Source organism: Anabrus simplex, chromosome 3, assembly GCF_040414725.1.
Source record: "Anabrus simplex isolate iqAnaSimp1 chromosome 3, ASM4041472v1, whole genome shotgun sequence".
Taxonomy (NCBI): Eukaryota; Metazoa; Arthropoda; class Insecta; order Orthoptera; family Tettigoniidae; genus Anabrus; species Anabrus simplex.
The window spans coordinates 232,250,826-232,270,290 of record NC_090267.1 but is presented as its reverse complement, the minus strand read 5'-3'; the positions used below and the strand labels follow the sequence as shown (position 1 = coordinate 232,270,290).

Below are 19,465 nucleotides of genomic sequence, written 5' to 3'. Positions count from 1 at the left end.
TATTTTTGGTCTCTCGTGTTTTTCACACCTTTTAATATTCTCCTCTCATCTTTAGATAGGGTAGATAGAGTTTTCACTGTACCTGCGGATACAAGACGTAAAATGCTGTCATGTCAGAAAAAATCTTATCTAGTGTTTCCATATCGCTTTTGGAGAGTGTTTATTCATGTATTCAGTAGTACGTTTTCTCGCTTAGCACATTCTTTTTCTTGTCCCCTGTAGAAATGTCTTAACAAGGTTTTACTGTATTCAGTATTCACATTTCATTAAATCTGTTTCTTTGCTGTGCAAGTGCTATAGTAACAGCCAGAGCAGCAGTAAAATCCATCTTTGAATCTGTTCACAGTTCAGTTCATGCTAAAGGTAGTCTAAAATACCAAGCATTGAATTATTAGTGAAATAATTTCTGGAACTTCAGGATAGTGCCACATTTCATTTCTTATGTTTTCATATTGCCAAAGTGCATGACATAGGATCCATATTCATTACCTTAATTCACATTTGGAGAGGGTAGTACTAATTGTTTTACATTCAAGTTGTAAAATTCATTGGTTTTTAATGTGTTTTTTTTTTTTTGTATTGAAAGTAACTTCTTTTAAATGTGTAAAATTGAACGTGTTATTTTCCACCTATTCATTACAATCATAAGATTAATATTCTTTCCTCATTCAACTATGAACATGGGACATGTTTTGCCCCCTTTTAAAGGGCATCATCAGCCTTATCACCGCATCAAAACCAAAAACAGGTACCTATTTAGCTATGATACAATCTAAAAATTCTTATAAATTATAAACATTAACATGATGTATAGTCGTTATTTAAGGAACTTGATTAGACATGAGAATAATTAATATGCTAAAGGTCTAATGCTTTGGTCATAAGTAAAAATTGATTAACATATATGGTACAATAGACACTGGTAAAATTGAAATGAGTTAAAATATTTTTTAAACAAGTTTTAAAAAGGAAATACTTTCCAACACGTAAAGTTTTGACATATTATTTAACTATATGCTCAGATCTGCAATGTCTATTGTACCATATACATTAATCACTTTTTACTTTTGACCAAGGCATTAGACCTTTAGCATATTAATTATTCTCATGTTTAATCATGTTCTTTAAATAACGACTATACATCATGTTAATGTTTTTAATTTATAAGAATTGTTAGATTATATCATAGCTAAACAGGTACCTGTTTTTCGTTTTGAGACAATAAGGCTGATGATTCCCTTTAAAAGGGGCGAAACATGTCCCATGTTCATAGTTTAATGAGGAAAGAACATTAATCTTATGATTGATTGTACTGAATAGGTGGAAAATAACACACAATAAAATTTTACACATTTAAAAGAAGTTGCTTTACGTCGCACCGAAAATGGGAAACCACGGAAAACCATCTTCAGGGCTGCCGACAGTGGGGTTCGAACCCACTATCTCCCGAATACTGGATACTGGCCGCACTTAAGCGACTTCCATCTGGCATGAGTTTCAATAAGGTTACAACTTCAAAAAAAATTAATATCTGGTTAATCTAAAGTCCCAGCTCTATGCAAAATGCTCAGTAAATGGTAGATAAAAGTATAATCACACATGTGAAGTGATTTTCCCACCAACAGGTAGTTCATATACAAAATTCTCAAACTGGACACGATATTTCTAGTCTGGCATTAAATACTGTTACAAACTACCTACCAGGTTCTGCCACTTGCCTCACAACATCATCTGGTTCCATACAGGACAATCTTTCCTGTAAACAGTCTGCATGAACCTGCGATCCTGCTGCATTCAACGTCTGGTAATTACAGTATGGGCCAATTACGAAAACAGTGCCATGATAATAGCTCTGCACAGGTAAGAAAATAGCTTTCAGACATCTTTGATACCCTATAGAAGTTTACTCGTCTATCAAACAATCAAACACTTCAGTGAGACCAGGAGTATGTATGACCACCCTTGTTTGAGCCATTCAAAGTCTGCTAGGAAACCAGTGCTCATCAACGTCATTACAAAACATTCACTGAATCTTGTGCAGAAAAAAAAAAGTAGTCAGCTCCATGTTGGTAGATTTACCAGCATGTAAAAGAACGCCTACGGAACAAATTTTCAGTACCTTGGCGTCCCTCGAAACTGTAAAAATAGTTAGTGGGTCATAAACCAATAACTTTTTTCAATGGCACGACAGGTAAACATTTCAAAGAATGTCCAAAGTTCTAAAAAGTCATCTTGGTCTGAAATCACTTCATTGCAACACTGGGTATTTCCTACGAACAAAAGAAACAGAGACTGGCCAAATTCCGAGTCCTACTTAAGTGGTATGCACAAAATGGTCGTTTGATAATTATCTTTACTGATGATAAAGTTTTCACAATTGTGGAGCATTTTAACTGTCAGATTCAGTCCCAGCTCATAAAGTAGCTCCAAAAATCCACAGTGTTCATCATCCAGCATCACTTAACATTTGGAGAGGGGTTTCTTACAATGGCCTTTCAGAAATCCATTTTGCAAAGAAAGGTGTTGAAACATCTGCTAATGTGTACCAAAACCCAGCACTATGTTCTACTATAAAGCCCTAAATCAAACTTTGTTCATGGGGTGAAATTGGAGTTTCCAACAAGACTCTGTTTCAGCACTGAATCTCATATTTGTACCGCATTCACTTTACAGTATATAAAATATGTAATTACAGTAGTCCACCTAGTCAACGCTTTAAATGTTGAGTAAAACTACATTAAAAAATCTGGCCCTATTGGGCCTTTTTCAGCCTTGAAAAAGAAATATAGAGTTTATAGAAATACTCTAGAAAAATATCATACTAAAAGTCCGTAAGAAAGAATTGATCTTCAAACATTTTAACTTGTCGAAACATGTAATATACTGATCAAGGTGGACTAATGTAATTACATATTTTTCTTTGCTGCGTCAGCATGCAAGGCCTAGGCATCCGCACCGACAGAGATAGGTCTTATGGCGACGATGGGAAAGGAAAGGGCTGAGAGTGGGAAGGAATCGACCTGTGGCCTTAATTAAGGTACAGCCCCAGCATTTGCCTGGTGTGAAAATGGGAAACCATGGAAAACCATCTTCAGGGCTGCTGACAGTGGGGTTTGAACCCACTAACTCCCAAATGCAACTTCACAGCTGAGTGACCATAACCACACGGCCACTTGCTCGATGACAAGAATCTTCAAATGACTGTACTTACTGTGCATATTCAAGAAGAGACCTAAATGATGGTTTCAAGCCATTGAGCATTAGCCCTCTGTTGAAGAACATTTCATTTTGTATAAGTGGTATTACAGGCTTACTGGATTTCAGCACTGGCGGAGGAACTGGAGTGTCATACGATTTCAACCTGCAAACAAAGAAACAATGGCTTTACCTGTCACTGTGTTGTGTATGATTTATGCCATCATTCTGATGATGATAATAATGATGTTTAATGTTTAAAGGGGCCTAACAGCAAGGTCATCAGCCCCTAATTGTATGAGATGGAACCAAAGGACATGATAATTAAAATTTTAAAATATATCCACTGACTAGAATTTAAAATAAATGATGATGAAAAATGATTATGAGATTAAAACAATCAATGGATCTAATTTACAATGCCTTATTTTCTAATAAAATTATAGAAAATATAGGTTACAACAGAATAAGGCATTGTTTTGAAGTACAGAGATATATTTCAAGTTAGAAGTTAAAATAACACATTAAAATACGCAAATACAAACAAAAATAGAGTCAATGGGATAAAAGCATAGTTAACAAAAATACACTAATACAAAGGACATTATTACACACAATAAAAAAGACCACTATCCCTCATAAAACAGATGACGAGGTCTGCTGACTGCTCGTCATCTTGTACGATGAGGGAAATGACAGTCGGTAGTTGTAGACTACTGCGTAGATCGGCCAGGTGTGTACCATGGTTAGATGACCGCCACAAGTACACACCGAGGGGGAGATACACTCTTCAGTAGGTAGGAGTGTGTTACTATGCCATGGCCAATCTGAAGAAGACATAATACTACCGAGAAGCCCAAAGCAAAGTCTTCCATACCTTCGTAGTTCCTTTTGATCACTCTCACATTATTTGGGAGAGGGGTGGCCTGCCATACCTTCTTCCAATGGGACATAACCAGATGTCTCTGTTGAGAGCGAATGTCACTGCCTGGAACCCTGTAAGGCAATGAGGACAAAGTAACAGCCTCCTTGGCAGCCTTATCAGCTAACTCATTTCCCTCTACACCAATGTGGCTTGGGAGCCACATAAACGTAATTCTGGTGCCGGCATCCGAACACCCGGCCAGCAGGTCCTGGATCCGCTGCACCAGAGGGCGCCGAGGGAAACATGTATCTATAGATTGTAGCACGCTCGAGGAGTCAGTACATAGCATAAATTGCCGGCGTTCATCGAACAGTGTGTACCGCGGAGCTTCACAGGTGGCATAGAGCTCTGCAGTGTACACACTACAGATTTTCGGTAGAGGAAAGAGAAACCTGTTATTGTCAACAACGAATGCACAGCCTACTCCTTCTGCCCTTGAACCATCCATGAAAATAACGACCGAACCAGGGTACCAGCCAACAATGGACAGGAAGAGTCTCCGATAAATGGAGGGGTCTGTGTTTTCCTTCGGGCCAATGTGCAAGTCTAGAATGATTTCAGGTAGTTGTATTATCCATGGAGGTATCGTACTTGGTCGTCTGACAAGACAAGGAATCAAAGGTACATCAAACAATTTGTGACTGTTATCCAAGCTTATTCCAACCAGCTGCACTGCTCAAGGGTAAGCAGCGAACAGCCGAAGGTTTCCATTGTTGAGCACGCAAGGATAGCTTGGGTGAAGTGGTATCTCTTGCAAATTTGCAGCATAGGACAGAAGCATTTGCTGGCGCCGCAGGTGTAAAGGAGACACACCAGATTCAGCAAGTAGGCTAGCAATGGGGCTTGTATGAAAAGCTCCCATTGCCAACCTAACTCCACTGTGGTGAATGCTATTCAGTTTGGCTAGGACGCTTTTCCTTGCTGATCCATATGCTGCACTGCCGTGCTCCAATCTGGATAAAATAAGTGCCCTATAAAATCGTAGGAGCACCGTGCTGTCTGCTCCGCAAGTAGTGCCATTAAGAAACTTCAAGATATTAAGCTTTTAGCGCATTTCACTTTTAATTGCCACACGTGTGGCTCCCATGATAATTTGCTATAGAAAAGGAGCCCAAGAAATCGGTGTCAACTATGGAAAGAGCGACATTCCCTCAATAAAGCTCAGAATGAGAGTGAAGAATGCGCTGCTGGCAAAAGTGCACAACAGGGGTCTTTGCGGTTGAAAACCGAAAGCCATGTCATAAGGTCAACTGTTCCACTCTGCTAATCACTTGCTGTAATTGTCGCTCGGCAACGGCCATATTTTGCAAGCTATATATAATGCAGCAAAAAATAGTCTACATATAGCGACGGTATTACAGCTGAACCAGCAGCAGCGACAATACCGTTTTTGGCAATCACGAACAGAGTGACACTGAGAACCAATTCCTGTGGGACTCAATTTTCTTGAACATGGGGATTATCATTCTTCCTAGTTTAAAAGGAGCACTCTTGTACACTTAGACTCTACATTAAAAAGCAGAAGACTATCTTTATCAAGATAAAATGCAAGTAGAAGTCTGCTATAGCAAGTACGGCATATAACGAGAACCCTGTTATAATGTCAGATTTTTTCTGTCCCTTCAAAATCCCTATATTAAACTGTATATTACCCTCCGGTTACAGCGAGAGCCTTATCACTGACGCATCTGTTATTACGAGCGATTTTACCGATATTTCTGCCATTAAATTGCGTGCGATCGGTCATCTTCGGTATCGTTTCCTCACTATGAAGCTCTCTCATCGACATTTGAAGGCAATGTCGGAGTTGATTAGTAATACCTGTCGACTGCTGTTCCGTAAAGACAAATGGAAATGAAAGAGGAGAATATGTTTTCGTAATAAGTGCATAAATAACGTGTCTGATAGCAGTTGTTAACTCGTTAAAACTAAAGGCTGAAGTAAATGATCGCTGAATTTTAATGCTAAATACTGCAGTTAAGTAAGAATGGGATACACCTCAAGATATGGCAGAGTGAATAATTGACTTTGGAGGTTAGTTTATATTTCCTTGTGCCGGGTTGAATTTCAGAAAGGCTATTATTATAATGTAAATTTATAATTAAATTGAAAGAAGTTATATAATGGTTCAACCTTTTCAATACTCCGTTCAATAAGGAACATAATGAAATTCTTATCTTTAGATGTAAATTTATAGCGAGAAGGTTATAATTTTTCAACTGGCGCTTGATATATTTTTTCAAAGTTCATACACGGTTAAGTTAGGTTAGCTGATACTGTCTGAATAAGAAGGCTGAAGCGTTTGCCACAAAATGCGACCTGCGGTATAGTTTTCTCGCTATGTGCACTTGCGAGCTCTCTCATCAACATTCAAAGGTGATGTTAGAGTTGATTAATAATACCCGTCAACTGCCGTTTCGAAAAGAAAATCAGAAATTAAACAGGGCAGCATGTTTTCGTAACAAATACGTAAATAACATGGTCGATGGCAGTTAACTTGTTAGAAATATAAAGGCTAAGTAAACGATCACTTAATTTTAATACTCTACACTGAAATTAAGTAAGAATATGATACACCTCAAGATATAGCAGAGCGCATCACTGATTTCAGGGGTTAGATTGTATTTTCTCGCATCTGATTAAATTTCTGTAAGGCTATTCCCATGTAAATTTATAGCAAGATGTTATCAATTCTCTACTTGTTCTTGGAATATGTTTTCATGATACATATAGCACGGTCAAGTTACGTTAGGTGACACTGTTTGAATAAGAAAAACATTTGCCACAAAATGCAATCAATCATCGAACAGTATTGTTTTCTCCTTATGCATACTTTTTTTTTTGCTAGGGGCTTTACGTCGCACCGACACAGATAGGTCTTATGGCGACGATGGGATAGGAAAGGACAAGGAGTTGGAAGGAAGCGGCCGTGGCCTTAATTAAGGTACAGCCCCAGCATTTGCCTGGTGTGAAAATGGGAAACCACGGAAAACCATTTTCAGGGCTGCCGATAGTGGGATTCGAACCTACTATCTCCCGGATGCAAGCTCACAGCCGCGCGCCTCTACGCGCACGGCCAACTCGCCCGGTTTATGCATACTTGCAAGTTCTCTCGTTGACATTCAAAAGTGATGTTGGAGTCGATTAGTAATACCCTTGGACTGCTGTTCTCTAAAAGGAAATTCAAAATGAAAGAGTACAACGCGTTTTTGTAATAAATGCGTAAATAATGTGGCCGATAGTAATTGTTAACTCATTAGAAATAAAGGCTGAAGCAAACAATTGCTTAATTTTAATGTTATATACCAAAATTAACTAAGAATGTGATTAACCTCAAGATATGACAGAGTATGTCACTGATTTCAGAGAATAGTTTATACAGTTGAACCTCTCTTCTGCAGGCACCGTCAGTTTTGTGGAAAAATGTCCATTACGGGGGGTGTCCGCTAAAACAAGGTTGTAAAAGTTAATTGAACATTTTAACAGCAAAGAACATCCACCATAAATATAAGCATCTTTATTTTGAATTTTCTAAATAAATCCCAACTAAACATTTGTCTGGAAGATATTACAAGTGATTTTACAGGCTTTGCATTCGTTACAGCTTCGGGAAGTATAATCATTCAGCCGGGTGTACAAATTTAGCATATTTTCCTTTACTGCAATATTCTCGAAAAGGGAATAACGATCCAGCTTGACACAAACACTCTTTATTCAATTAACCTCAACTTTCAGGTTATTTGCAATTTCTCATGCTTTCTCTTGTAATACTGGCCTACTCAGTCATAGTTTCTTTGCTTGAACACATTTGAACCACTCGTATACCACAATGTTCACCTCTATGGAAACAGACTTCCACTTTCTTTTTTTTTTCCTCGGTTCCTATTTTCTTCTCACTCACTTAAAATGTCATTTTTATTCTTAAGAATTGTGTTTCCCTGCAGTTTAATTCTTCAGGAAGCTTTTCTCACTGAAAGTCCTTTTGCACTACACTTTTTTCTCATCTCGCTCGTCCCTCCTAGTCATGATTACTGGGCAATTGAAATGCTATGGTATTTCTGCCTCTACAATCAGTGCATGAAAATCTCTTCTTTGTGAAGTGTAACTGAACTACCTGACCTCGACTTTATTAGCGACAATCTGAGTTATGAATAGAATGATGCAAGATATGCCGGAAAATTCCTTGGTAACTTGTGAGTAAACAGTCACTGGCAGCATTCTGAGGCAGCTAGAATACTCAGAATGTACACTAATTAGAACATAAAATGATCCTAAGAAAATGTTTGGAAAGAACCCCGTACAGAGCAATTAGCTTCACGGCTACTTCAGCATTCCCATGTATGTCTCATCTCTCTTTTCCCTGGACTTGAAATAGTACAAATATTCAAAAGGAATTCCCTTATGTCTGCAGAATGATATTAAGAGAAGGAATGGCAGCCTTGTGTAAGGAATGTGTCCTGGATGCGTAAAGTGTCTGCTTAAGATAAGTGAACGAGCCTATCCGCTGTCAGAAATTCGAGGTGTCCACTTAAATGAGGCTTATTTAACATGGATCTTATGTAAAATAAAATTGGTTCCGTGGAAAAATGTCTTTATAGAGAGGTGTCCGCTGAATGAAGGTGTCCGTTAGGGCAGGTTTGACTGTATTTCCTTGGTCTTGTTAAATTTCGGAATATTCCCAAGTAAATTCGTAGCAAGGTGGTTATAATTTCTCTATGTGTGCTTGAAATGCTTACATGATGCATATATAATTAGGTTAGGTGATGCTGTTTGAAGAAGAAAACTGAAACGTTTGCCACAGAGGCCTCTGGAGTGATTCTATAATTTCTTCAGAATGAAATTAAACATATATTTTCACGTAGTATCAGATTTCCAAAAATAACAAACAAGTCAGCCATAGTGTGGATGTCATCCATGAAAACACAAGTTTTCAACAAACTGATTGCTGTTTTATACTAATTTTAATGTGTATGGGTTTCCCCCCAACTTTTACGAAAAATCTGATATAAAGACAATCCGCTATAACGAGTAAATTTTTTGTTGTTATGAACGGACTTCTACTGTAATAGGAAAGATGAATTTACCGTCTCAGAATTCTTTCACTAGGGTCATTTGCCTCTTCAGGACTGGAGAAAAGCACTTTTATGCTGGGATCTTGTGTTCGAAAACGAGACACCTGCCAGTCCCAAGATGCAGTCTGCTGAATTGCACGTACACCAGGATAATCCAAATATTCCAACCATGGTCTCTGAAATAACAAATAATCAACTATTTATTTATTTATTTATTTATTTACTTACATATAACAAGATACAGCTACAATGAGTGCATTTTACTTGTACTGTCAACAGACTAATTAAAAATGTAAACTTTTGTAATAAGATATAACAAACATAAAAGATGAGTAACAAGATCGGGTACACAGCCTATTAATAACAACTGTCCAAATCAAAAACCTTGAGAATATCCATATTCATAGCCAATTCATTGTAGAATTAACCTTAAGCCAGATTTGAGCTCATAACCTGGGGTACATCAATAAAACATGCATCATATTTCCACAAATCCAAGACGACCCTGAATGCAAGACGACTCCCACTTTTTCCTTCAAACAGATAAGTCAGGTACATGGAAAGAAGTGGGAGTACAGAAATTAAAGGCCAACCTGGAGGAAAACAGATTGAAATGGTTTGGACATGTCAAACGGATGAATGAAGTAAGACTACCAAGACGAGCACTGGAAGGACGAATGACACGGAAGAGAGGTTGAGGAAAACCAAGAATGTGATGGATGGACTTGGTGAAGAGTAGCACTAGAAAATGAAACATGGATTGGAATACTGTGTCGGAAGAAGAATGGTGGAACGACAGAACAAAGTGGAGAGGAATCATATTTGCTCCCACCCGGTGTCAGCTGGAAATGGAAAAATGTTAATGATGATGATGATAATGATGATGATGATGATGAAATAAGTCAGGGTTAAAGAGTGCTTTGTGAAATCATATGAATGCCTTTCTTGTACAGTACACATTTTGAAACTTTTAAAAAAATACTATTTGTTCGGGGCGTCGACCTAGAAAGATCTGTTGCCCCTACTGGCACCATATGCTATGAACCTGCGTGTATTTGGAAATTGCGGAAGTGTAAAGTGTTGAATGTGAGGAAAGGAACGTTAAAGACGACATAAACACCCACTCCCCAGGCCAGGGATATTAATCATTTACAATTAAAAACCCCTGACCCAGCCAGGAATCGAACCCGGGGCCGCCGGGTGACAGGTGGACGTGTTGCTCCCTACACCACGGGGCCAAACTTAAATGACCTTTGTCTTCATGCCAATGCTGAACACTGGCTTTAGTTATGCCGTATTTTTTTTTGCAGCTGCACAGTTATTCTTCATTTCTGCAAGTGTAATAACCATTAAATTAAATATCGAAGAGAACCCATTGAATTTGCCAGCAATACCTATTCAACGTCTCTACAACATGGTGATATAGATACTGAGTCCCATAGGGAACCTGAAATATTCCTACCGAATGAGAAAATTCATAATACCAATATAAATGGTCCGTTATTACACATTATAAATTTTCCAGCTAACACATTCCTGGTTGCCAGCGTTTCACCTCAGTGTGCTAAGTCTCTCATAGTGCATTGGCACTGCTGGTGGCTCCAAATAGCCTACGCATTGGCCTCCACGGTATGCACTAGCCATGCATCTTGGTGGGTGTGCTATTTACCAACCGATGTGCCCGACTTAGCACACTGGGGCGAAACACTAGCAACCAGGAATGAGCTGGAAAATTTATAATGTCCAATAACGGACCATTTATATTGGTACTGTCCGACTCGTTGGCTGAATGGTCAGCGTACTGGCCTTCGATTCAGAGGGTCCCGGGTTCGATTGCTGGCCGGGTCGGGGATTTTAACCTTAATTGGTTAATTCCAATGGCTCGGGGGCTGGGTGTGTGTGGCATATTCAACATTAGAAATCATCCTAGGCAGGGCCCTCATCTTCACAGACATGCAGGTCGCCTAATAGGCTGTCTACTAGGAAAAGACCTGCACCAGGCCTCTCCGGAGGCCATACACGATTATTATTATTATTATATTGGTATTATAAATTTACTCATTCGGGACAAATATTTCAGGTTTCCTATGGGAATCAGCATCTATATCAGTATAATGAAGACGTGGACGTTGAAAGTAAAAGAGTTTATTGCGCCGTAATATGGCCATTCCACCTTTGTGTTTTTCATGCACATCTCACATACATCGGTTTAGTGTAAGAGAAGGCCTAATGGCCTTAACTACACCAAGAAAGACATTTATCTATTTAATTTCATCTTCGACTTCTTTAAAGTATCCTTGTGGGAGGCCAGTGAATGAATTTTTTCATTGGGCATTTTTAAGCTATATCTGTCTTTACGCTAATGTGGAACATCAGCTTTAGTTACATTTTCTTGCAGTAGCACAATTATTCTTCATTTCCCTGCATTTAATAACCAGTAACTTAAAATCGGCATCACAATATCGACGAGAACCTGATGAAAATTAGCCGGCAATATTTATTCCACGTGTCTTTACAATACGACAATCCATCATGAAAATATTCCTGCTGCCTGTAAAACTGTTAAATTTACTGAGTGTCAGGTACAGTAGATGCCTTATAACTCTGCCACTGAGTAGCCATGGCATTTCTAAGAATTCCAAGGCTCATACGTTTTGATGCCATTCTGCAGATTTGAGAAACATTTTTGTACATGCTAATACAGGGACCTTTCTTTTTTCCTATTCAGGGGATTGTCGCTTGCTTGGTCGCCCGTGCTGCAAGTCTGTCTTCCGTCAAGTACAACCGCGGCTAGCGATGTAACCTATAGGCTTAATAAAGATGGGAACACTGAAGGTTGAGTTTTATGAGCTCACTGGGGTTGAAGGAAAGCAGCATGGTTACTATGGTAGATGCCAGTGGAGTGCATTTCTGTTAGCTTGCGAATGCAAGACGACCCTTGATTTTCACATAAAATTCTGGGGAAAACGAGTTGTCTTGGATTCAGAGAAATACGATACATGGATGTTAAAGGAAACGCATAGAGAACAAGCCCCAAAATAAAAGTGACCTTCCGAAATTTCAAGTCAGTCACAGTAAACAGAAAGCCATCACTTGAAGATGTATATACTAAAAAATAAAGCAGGTAAGGTGTGCAGTTACAATATATATATATATATATTTTTTTTAAGGAATTATGCCATCTTTACAGTTAGTTAAAGAAAGTCCTTTATCTAAGTTTGGAAATTGTAAAGATCATTTACATCTTACCCTATCTCCTTGAATGATGACAGCCAACTTATTGGGATCATACTGAGGTGGTAGAGCAGGCAAAAACAGACTAGGCTCTTGAAGTCTTGGTTCCTCCAACCACAAGGTAAATGTTCGTAGCAACCTATAGACACAAGAAATAACAAAAATGATAGAAAGTTTAAAACTTTATATTAGAAATCATCTATCTAGGACTGAAATGACTATCCCTCTCTTATTAGTCAATAAATACAAATTATCTATGACTGCTTCCTTACTTGGAGCCAGCTGTGTACCATTCACGCTTTTCAGCTGCCGTGTCCCCAGGCTCTGACAGGTCATCTCTGGCCTCTTCTGACTGGTTAGGATCACTGGCCTCAGTGCTCCGTGAACGGTAGTACTCAGCAGCATCCTGAAGTCTCTTTTTCAGTTTCTTGAGGAAACTCAGGTTAACCATGCCCTCAAAGAACTTGTCACCAACACCACCTCTATCTGGAACTCTATATATAATGACTAATATCAGAAAATGACATAGTAGATTTGTAATTAATACATGTATTATGCTGATAACAACAAAAGACTAGATATAAAAGATACAAGATACTTAAATAAAATATCTGATCCTTCCAAGAGAAACATTCATTAGTAAAAGTGATCTGTAGAGATATGAGCATGAAAAGGAACACCTAATAGGATAAAAATAATGACGGGTCAGTATGTTTATCTTTCTATGCACTCCTTTTCATGCTCCTATATCTCAACATATGATTTAATTTTGATGCTTGTTTGTTCCTTCCCATAACTTATATTGACCTGTTGGGATCCTTTCTCTTTCTGTGTTAATAATAATAATAATAATAATAATAATAATAATAATAATAATAATAATAATAATAATAATAATAATAATAATAATAATAATCCCGTGGGGGTTTCAGCCTGTTCCCCTATCGGGCGCGTCCCAGGTGGCAGATCGGGAGGCTCGCCGGACTTGTCCGGAGGGTTTGAGGGAAATAAAATACCTCTCGCGGACCAGAAACAAGCACAGCGAAGCTCACTACTTCAGTTGTAACCATGACACCGACATAGATCGATGTCCCCAATACTTTTAACTTGATAGCATGATGGAATCAACCTACAATATAATTACCCCAGGCCCTAGTAGACATACTAGTTTTTCTCAGTCATCGGATTCTGGGGGACCGAGAACATCATGTGGGAATGTATCGGAGCTTCCCAAATCTCTTCGCCCAAAATGCAAAACTTTGTTTGGTAGTCTAAACATCAACACACTTCGGAAAACTGGGAAGTTAAAACAATTAACAGACATATTAGATAACTTAAACATCCAAATTTTAGCACTCCAGGAAACCAGATACACAGATGAAAATCATTTTGACTCAGGAAATTATAGAATTTACAAAGGCAAGCCAGCAATCTCCCTTCATAAGAGACCATTACCATTGGCACAGGATTAGCTGTAAGAAGAAACATTGCAAAAAACTCAGTACTTAACTTTTCTTCACCTTCTGAAAGAATTTCAACACTATCCATTAAATCAGGAAACAAAGCTTATACATTACTTAATGTGCATGCACCCACCAATAACTACAATCAAAAAGATCCAAAAATGGTGGAAGACTTCTGGGAACTGCTAGAAGAAACTACAGCCACAATTCCAAATCACCACATAAAAATTCTATTAGGAGATTTGAATGCCCAAATTGGTAGAGAAAATAAATTCAGGACCATTGTAGGACTATACCCAGTGCACAATAGAACTAATAAAAATGGAGAAAGGTTAATTGATTTTTGCAAAAATTTTGATCTCAAATTAATGTCAACACATTTCCGGGCACTTCCACACAAGAAATCAACCTGGAGATCCCCAAATTTTCACTTGGGAGAATTTCAACTAGATCATGTGGCTATTTCTAAGAAAAATCAAAAAGAAATTATGAATGTTAAAGTTAGAAAAGGTATCATTGACTCTGACCACCATCTATTCTTAATCAAGGTCAAATTTCAACCAAACAGGTCCAAACCCAGAATAACAAAAAACCTGCATGTCGATCCGGAATTTCTTAAACAGAACGCTAGTACTTTCCTTGAAAGTATTCCTACTCACAATCCTTCAAACTGGTTAGAACTCAAAGACATACTTTTGAAGGCTTCCAGAAATGTAGGCACACCACCCAGGAAACGCAAACATAGGTGGTGGAATGGAATCCCCTAAAGAACAACTCACCTTTGAAAAACCCTTATCTAATCAAGATTCAGAACCCCCAACACTGGAAGAAGTCAAAGAAATAATCCATGGACTCAAAAATAACAAAGCCCCGGGAGAAGATGGTATAATTGCCGAAATGCTGAAGATAGGAGGTGACAGCGTAGCCCGGAAAATCCGCTCGATTCTTGAGAACATCTGGATCACTGAAGAAATCCCGGAAGATTGGAAATGTGCGCTAATCCATCCACTACACAAGAAAGGGGATAAAACGAACATCAATAATAATAGAGGAACTAGCTTGATACCAGTTGCTTACAAAAATTTTTCCAAAGCCTTGCTCACTAGACTTGAGAAACAAACAGACCATCAAAATGGTGAATACCAGGCAGGTTTCTGAAAAGGAAGATCTTGTACAGAACAAATCCTTAATCTCAAAACCATCCTCCAAATGCGCAAAACCAGACAAACAGTCATTACTTTTGTAGATTTCAGAAAAGCATATGACTCTATAGACCGTCAAACACTTTTCAATACTCTAGAAGAATTTCAAGTGGATAAAAAAACAAGAGAATTAATCAAACAAACATTAACTGGCACTACTTCAAAAGTTAAATTCCTAGACGAAATATCTGAGCCTTTTACTGTTAACACTGGGGTCCGTCAAGGGGATGGTTTATCGCCGTTACTATTTAACTTGGTACTTGAGAAAGTAATCAGGACCTGGGAAAAGGATACTAAAGGAATAACCCTTGGAAGACTACGTAAAGACAGAATTCACGTGCAATGTCTGGCCTTTGCTGATGACATAGCAATCCTTTCCAATAATAGGCATGAAGCAATTCATTCCATTGATTACTACATGAAACTGCCATCAAAGCGGAACTTCAAATTTCGTATGAGAAAACTCAGTACATGGAAGGAGCCTCACGATACTTAGATGGACAACCTGTGATAACTAAATTCGGAAAAATTATTCAAGTTAACCTATTTAAATATTTGGGAGAAATTATCCAGCCCTCTGGTTTAAACCGCGAAGCAAATAAAGAAAGAATTTCTAAATTACAGAAAGCATACAGGATCACTTGGAACAGGTATAATAAAAAATCAATATCTCGGAATGCAAAACTTAGACACTATAATACAGTGATCAAACCTGAAACGTTATATGCCTCAGAAACCTTAATCATTGGTGGCGGATCTTTAACCAAAGACATTGAGAAACAAGAAAGGATTATTTTACGAAAGTTTTTTGGCCCAGTTTGTATAGGTGGAATATGGAGAAAAAAATCATCCCAGGAGATATATTGTCATTCTGAAAAAATTTCTCACACTTTTTGGAAAAGACGATTGAAATTTTATGGACACATTATCAGAATGAACACTAACAGGCTAACTAAAAGAATTCTCAACCTGGCCCTTTCATTAAAAACCAAGAACAGCTGGCTTCGTGAAATTGAAACAGATCTCCAGGAAATCAACATCTCAGAAGACATTGTACAGGACAGATGAAAATTCAGAACCAAAATCGACAATCACCACTTTGAAGACAAACCCAACACCAGAGCTACTATAACCTGGACAGAAGAACGAAGGAAGAAGCTCAGCGAGAGGATGAAGAGATTTTGGGAGGAAAAGAAGGCCAACACATCAGCTAAGCAAGTCCAACCGTGCTCCCGAGTAGGGCATAACGATGTAAAAACAAATAAAATAATAATAACAACAACAACAACAATAAGTAGAAGAATAAGAAGAGATTCTTTTTACGTGGGAGTGTGGGAAATCTTTCACGAGACACCTGTGAGGGTCCGCACTCCACAAGCGTGTCAGATTCCTACTCACTAAAACCCACATACCTTTTTCCGACGACGTATATCTCCGCCCCGGAATGCTCTCGCATTACTTCAGGGCGGTGTCGTGCTTGTAATTTCTCAGGTTTCGTCTTCCTTTATTTCTCCTTTACTGCCGTTCATGAGCATTTAAATCCCTCTTTTTATGACACAGGGTACCTTCTGCATATACTGCTACCGGATCCCAAGATTCTTGGTTTCGTAGCATCACCTTCACAATAGTTTCTGGCGTCAATTCTCCTTGCTCAGCTTTTAAACATCTTCTCCGTGTAGACCAATGATAACATACAAAAAAATGTGTCACGTATATTGACAAGATCATTGCAATAAATACACGCCGGATCACTCTCTCTACCTACTCGTGTACTCTGCAAAATAACTGCGATAATGTTGTGAGATGACGATAAACAGGGTTAAAAGTCAGGTTGCGAGTTTCACAAATAGGAAAAGTCCTCTCTGTTTAATTACTGTGTTGATGGGGTGAACGTTCCTTTTGGGGATCACTGTAAGTATCTAGGTGTTAATATTGACACAAGTGCGATAAACGGATATAACTTGAAAACAATATTCACTCACCCTTGGGTAAATAAAACAAGAACGAGCTTGAATTATTATTATTATTATTATTATTATTATTATTATTATGATACGATCGGGTCATTGTGAGGTTATGTCATGAAACATGCTGTACATAAATATTTATGAGTTCAGTTAATGTAAATACCTGTAAATTAATATCATATAATTTATTCTTACCTGTATATATAATTTGTAATCCACTATGGAATTTTGAAGCACACTGTAACCTCCAGAAAAGCACTAGAACGATGGAAAATATTCTGTACATTATAATTTATGTATTAGGCACTCTAGAATTTTCAAGAAGGTAGTTTTCTTGTAATGTAGCTTTCTAGAAGCCTGACCAGGGACATATATAAGGAGATGGTTCTGACGGTAACAACGAGTTATGGTGTAGCAAGAATATATCTCATGTTGACATGCAGTAGTTGCAAGGTTATGTGTGTTTAATTTGTGAATAGATGTGAATTAAAAAAATTGTACCAACTGACAGCATCTCATGTGCGTCTTTATGGAAACGTTAATATCAGGAAAGATCATCATTGGGGTAATCACATAATAAATGAGATTGTAAATAAAGGGTACAGATCTCTGCACATGGTTATGAGGGTATTTACAGGTTGTAGAAGGGATGTAAAGGAGAGGACATATATGTCTCTGGTAAGACCCCAACTAGAGTATGAATCCAGTCTATGGGACCCTCACCAGGATTACTTGATTCATGAACTGGAAAAATTCCAAAGAACAGCAGCTCGATCTGTTCTGCGTGATTTCCGACAAAAGAGTAGCATTACAAAAGTGCTACAAAGTTTGGGCTGGGAAGACTTGGGAGAAAGAAGACGAGCTGCTTGACTAAGTGGTATGATGATGACATAGAAGTTGATTTCCAAAGGGAACCTGAAATATTTGTCCCGAATGAGTAAATTTATAATATCAATATAGTTGGTCCGTTATTGGACATTATAAATTTTCCAGCTAACTCAATTCTGGTTGCCAACGTTTCACCCCAGTGTGCTAAATTGGACTCATCAGTTGGTAAATACCACACCCACCAAGACTGATGAGCCCAATTTAGCACAATGGGTCGAAACGCTGGCAACCAGGAATAAGTTAGCTGGAAAGTTTATGTCCAGTAACGGACCACTACATTGGTATGATAAGTGGATGTTCGGAGCTGTCAGTGGAGAGATGGCGTGGGATGATATTAGTAGACGAGTAAGTTTGAGTGGTGTCTTTAAAAGTGGGAAAGGTCACAATCTATATATATAAAATAGGAGTTTTGTCTGTACATTGCACAGAATTTGAAACAAATGGTATTTCTGTATCAGTCATGTCCACAGTAACAAGGAAATGCACTTTTTACTTTTCCGTAATTTCTGTCTGTCTGTATGTATGTATTGAACCCATGACCTTTGCGCCCTAAGAACATTATGCATAAATTGACAAATCATTTAGAAGTTCGATTCTTGATAGCATGGATTTGACACGTGACGAGGGGGTGATTACCTTCGGTCCCACGCTCTGGGGTACGTGACGTCAGCCACACGTGTCGACGGCAGAAGAATCTCAAGTCATTTTTGTGAACTATTTCAAAGCGCGTGTACATGGCGTGACCCAAGCCAAGTCAAAAAAATATAGTGCCTATCAAAGGAGGTCAATCATCTCACAAATCGAACCCGTATAAATTTTAAATGTCCATGAACACTACTGCCAGAAATGTAGCAAGCATGTAGTCACTTTCAAAACTCTTGAAATTACAGTTTAAGTCAGAAAATTTATAGAAATTTTCTTGGCGGCAAAGGGAGATATCCGAAGAGAGGGGGTACCTGCTATAAATATGAAGGGACGCCATGACGAAGTCTCCTTCTCCGACATTTAGAGTACGAAGCGGACGAAAAACTGTTGAGCTGCTCTGTAAAATCAAACAACAAAAGTAGACTGAGTTCAACTGCAGATTTTAGCCATTGCGGCTGGGGTCTTGACTCCATGTGGAGATAGTTTCTTGAGTGGATATAATTGTATCAGATAGGACGGTCAAAGTACTGAATAAATTCTAATGTGATAAAGTAATTCGTGTGCGGAAGTAATTATAGTCCATCGTGTGCGCTCCACAAACAAGTGAAGGGTATTTTCTTTTTCTTTTTTTTATGCTTTATTCCAGGAAACCTGAAGAAATATAATAATGATCTGTAAAGCCATGAATATAAAAATGGCTAAATAAAATGCCAGGGTCGCAGGTGAGCCCTATGACGAACAATGGTGTGACTACATGAGGTAGGTGACTTTCCATCTTACTACCTATTATATCTTGTTTCATGATCTCTAAAAGTGTATTTGAATGGGGATATACGACGCAGTGGTCACCCCTATTAAGTTTTGTAAATGTGAG

The 19,465-nt window shown here is 38.3% G+C and overlaps 1 protein-coding gene across 1 annotated transcript in view; it reads right to left on the bottom strand.

The window, feature by feature from the left end:
- The window catches only part of Epg5 (ectopic P-granules autophagy protein 5), a 540,178-nt gene that overhangs the window by 315,305 nt on the left and 205,408 nt on the right, over window positions 1-19,465 (bottom strand). Inside the window, exons 14-17 of the mRNA XM_067143866.2 lie at window positions 12,699-12,920; window positions 12,442-12,565; window positions 9,205-9,368; window positions 3,212-3,361 (exon numbers count right to left, since the gene is read on the bottom strand). Coding sequence (XP_066999967.2) covers window positions 3,212-3,361; window positions 9,205-9,368; window positions 12,442-12,565; window positions 12,699-12,920 — 660 coding nt within the window. The remainder of the gene's footprint in view (window positions 1-3,211; window positions 3,362-9,204; window positions 9,369-12,441; window positions 12,566-12,698; window positions 12,921-19,465) is intronic.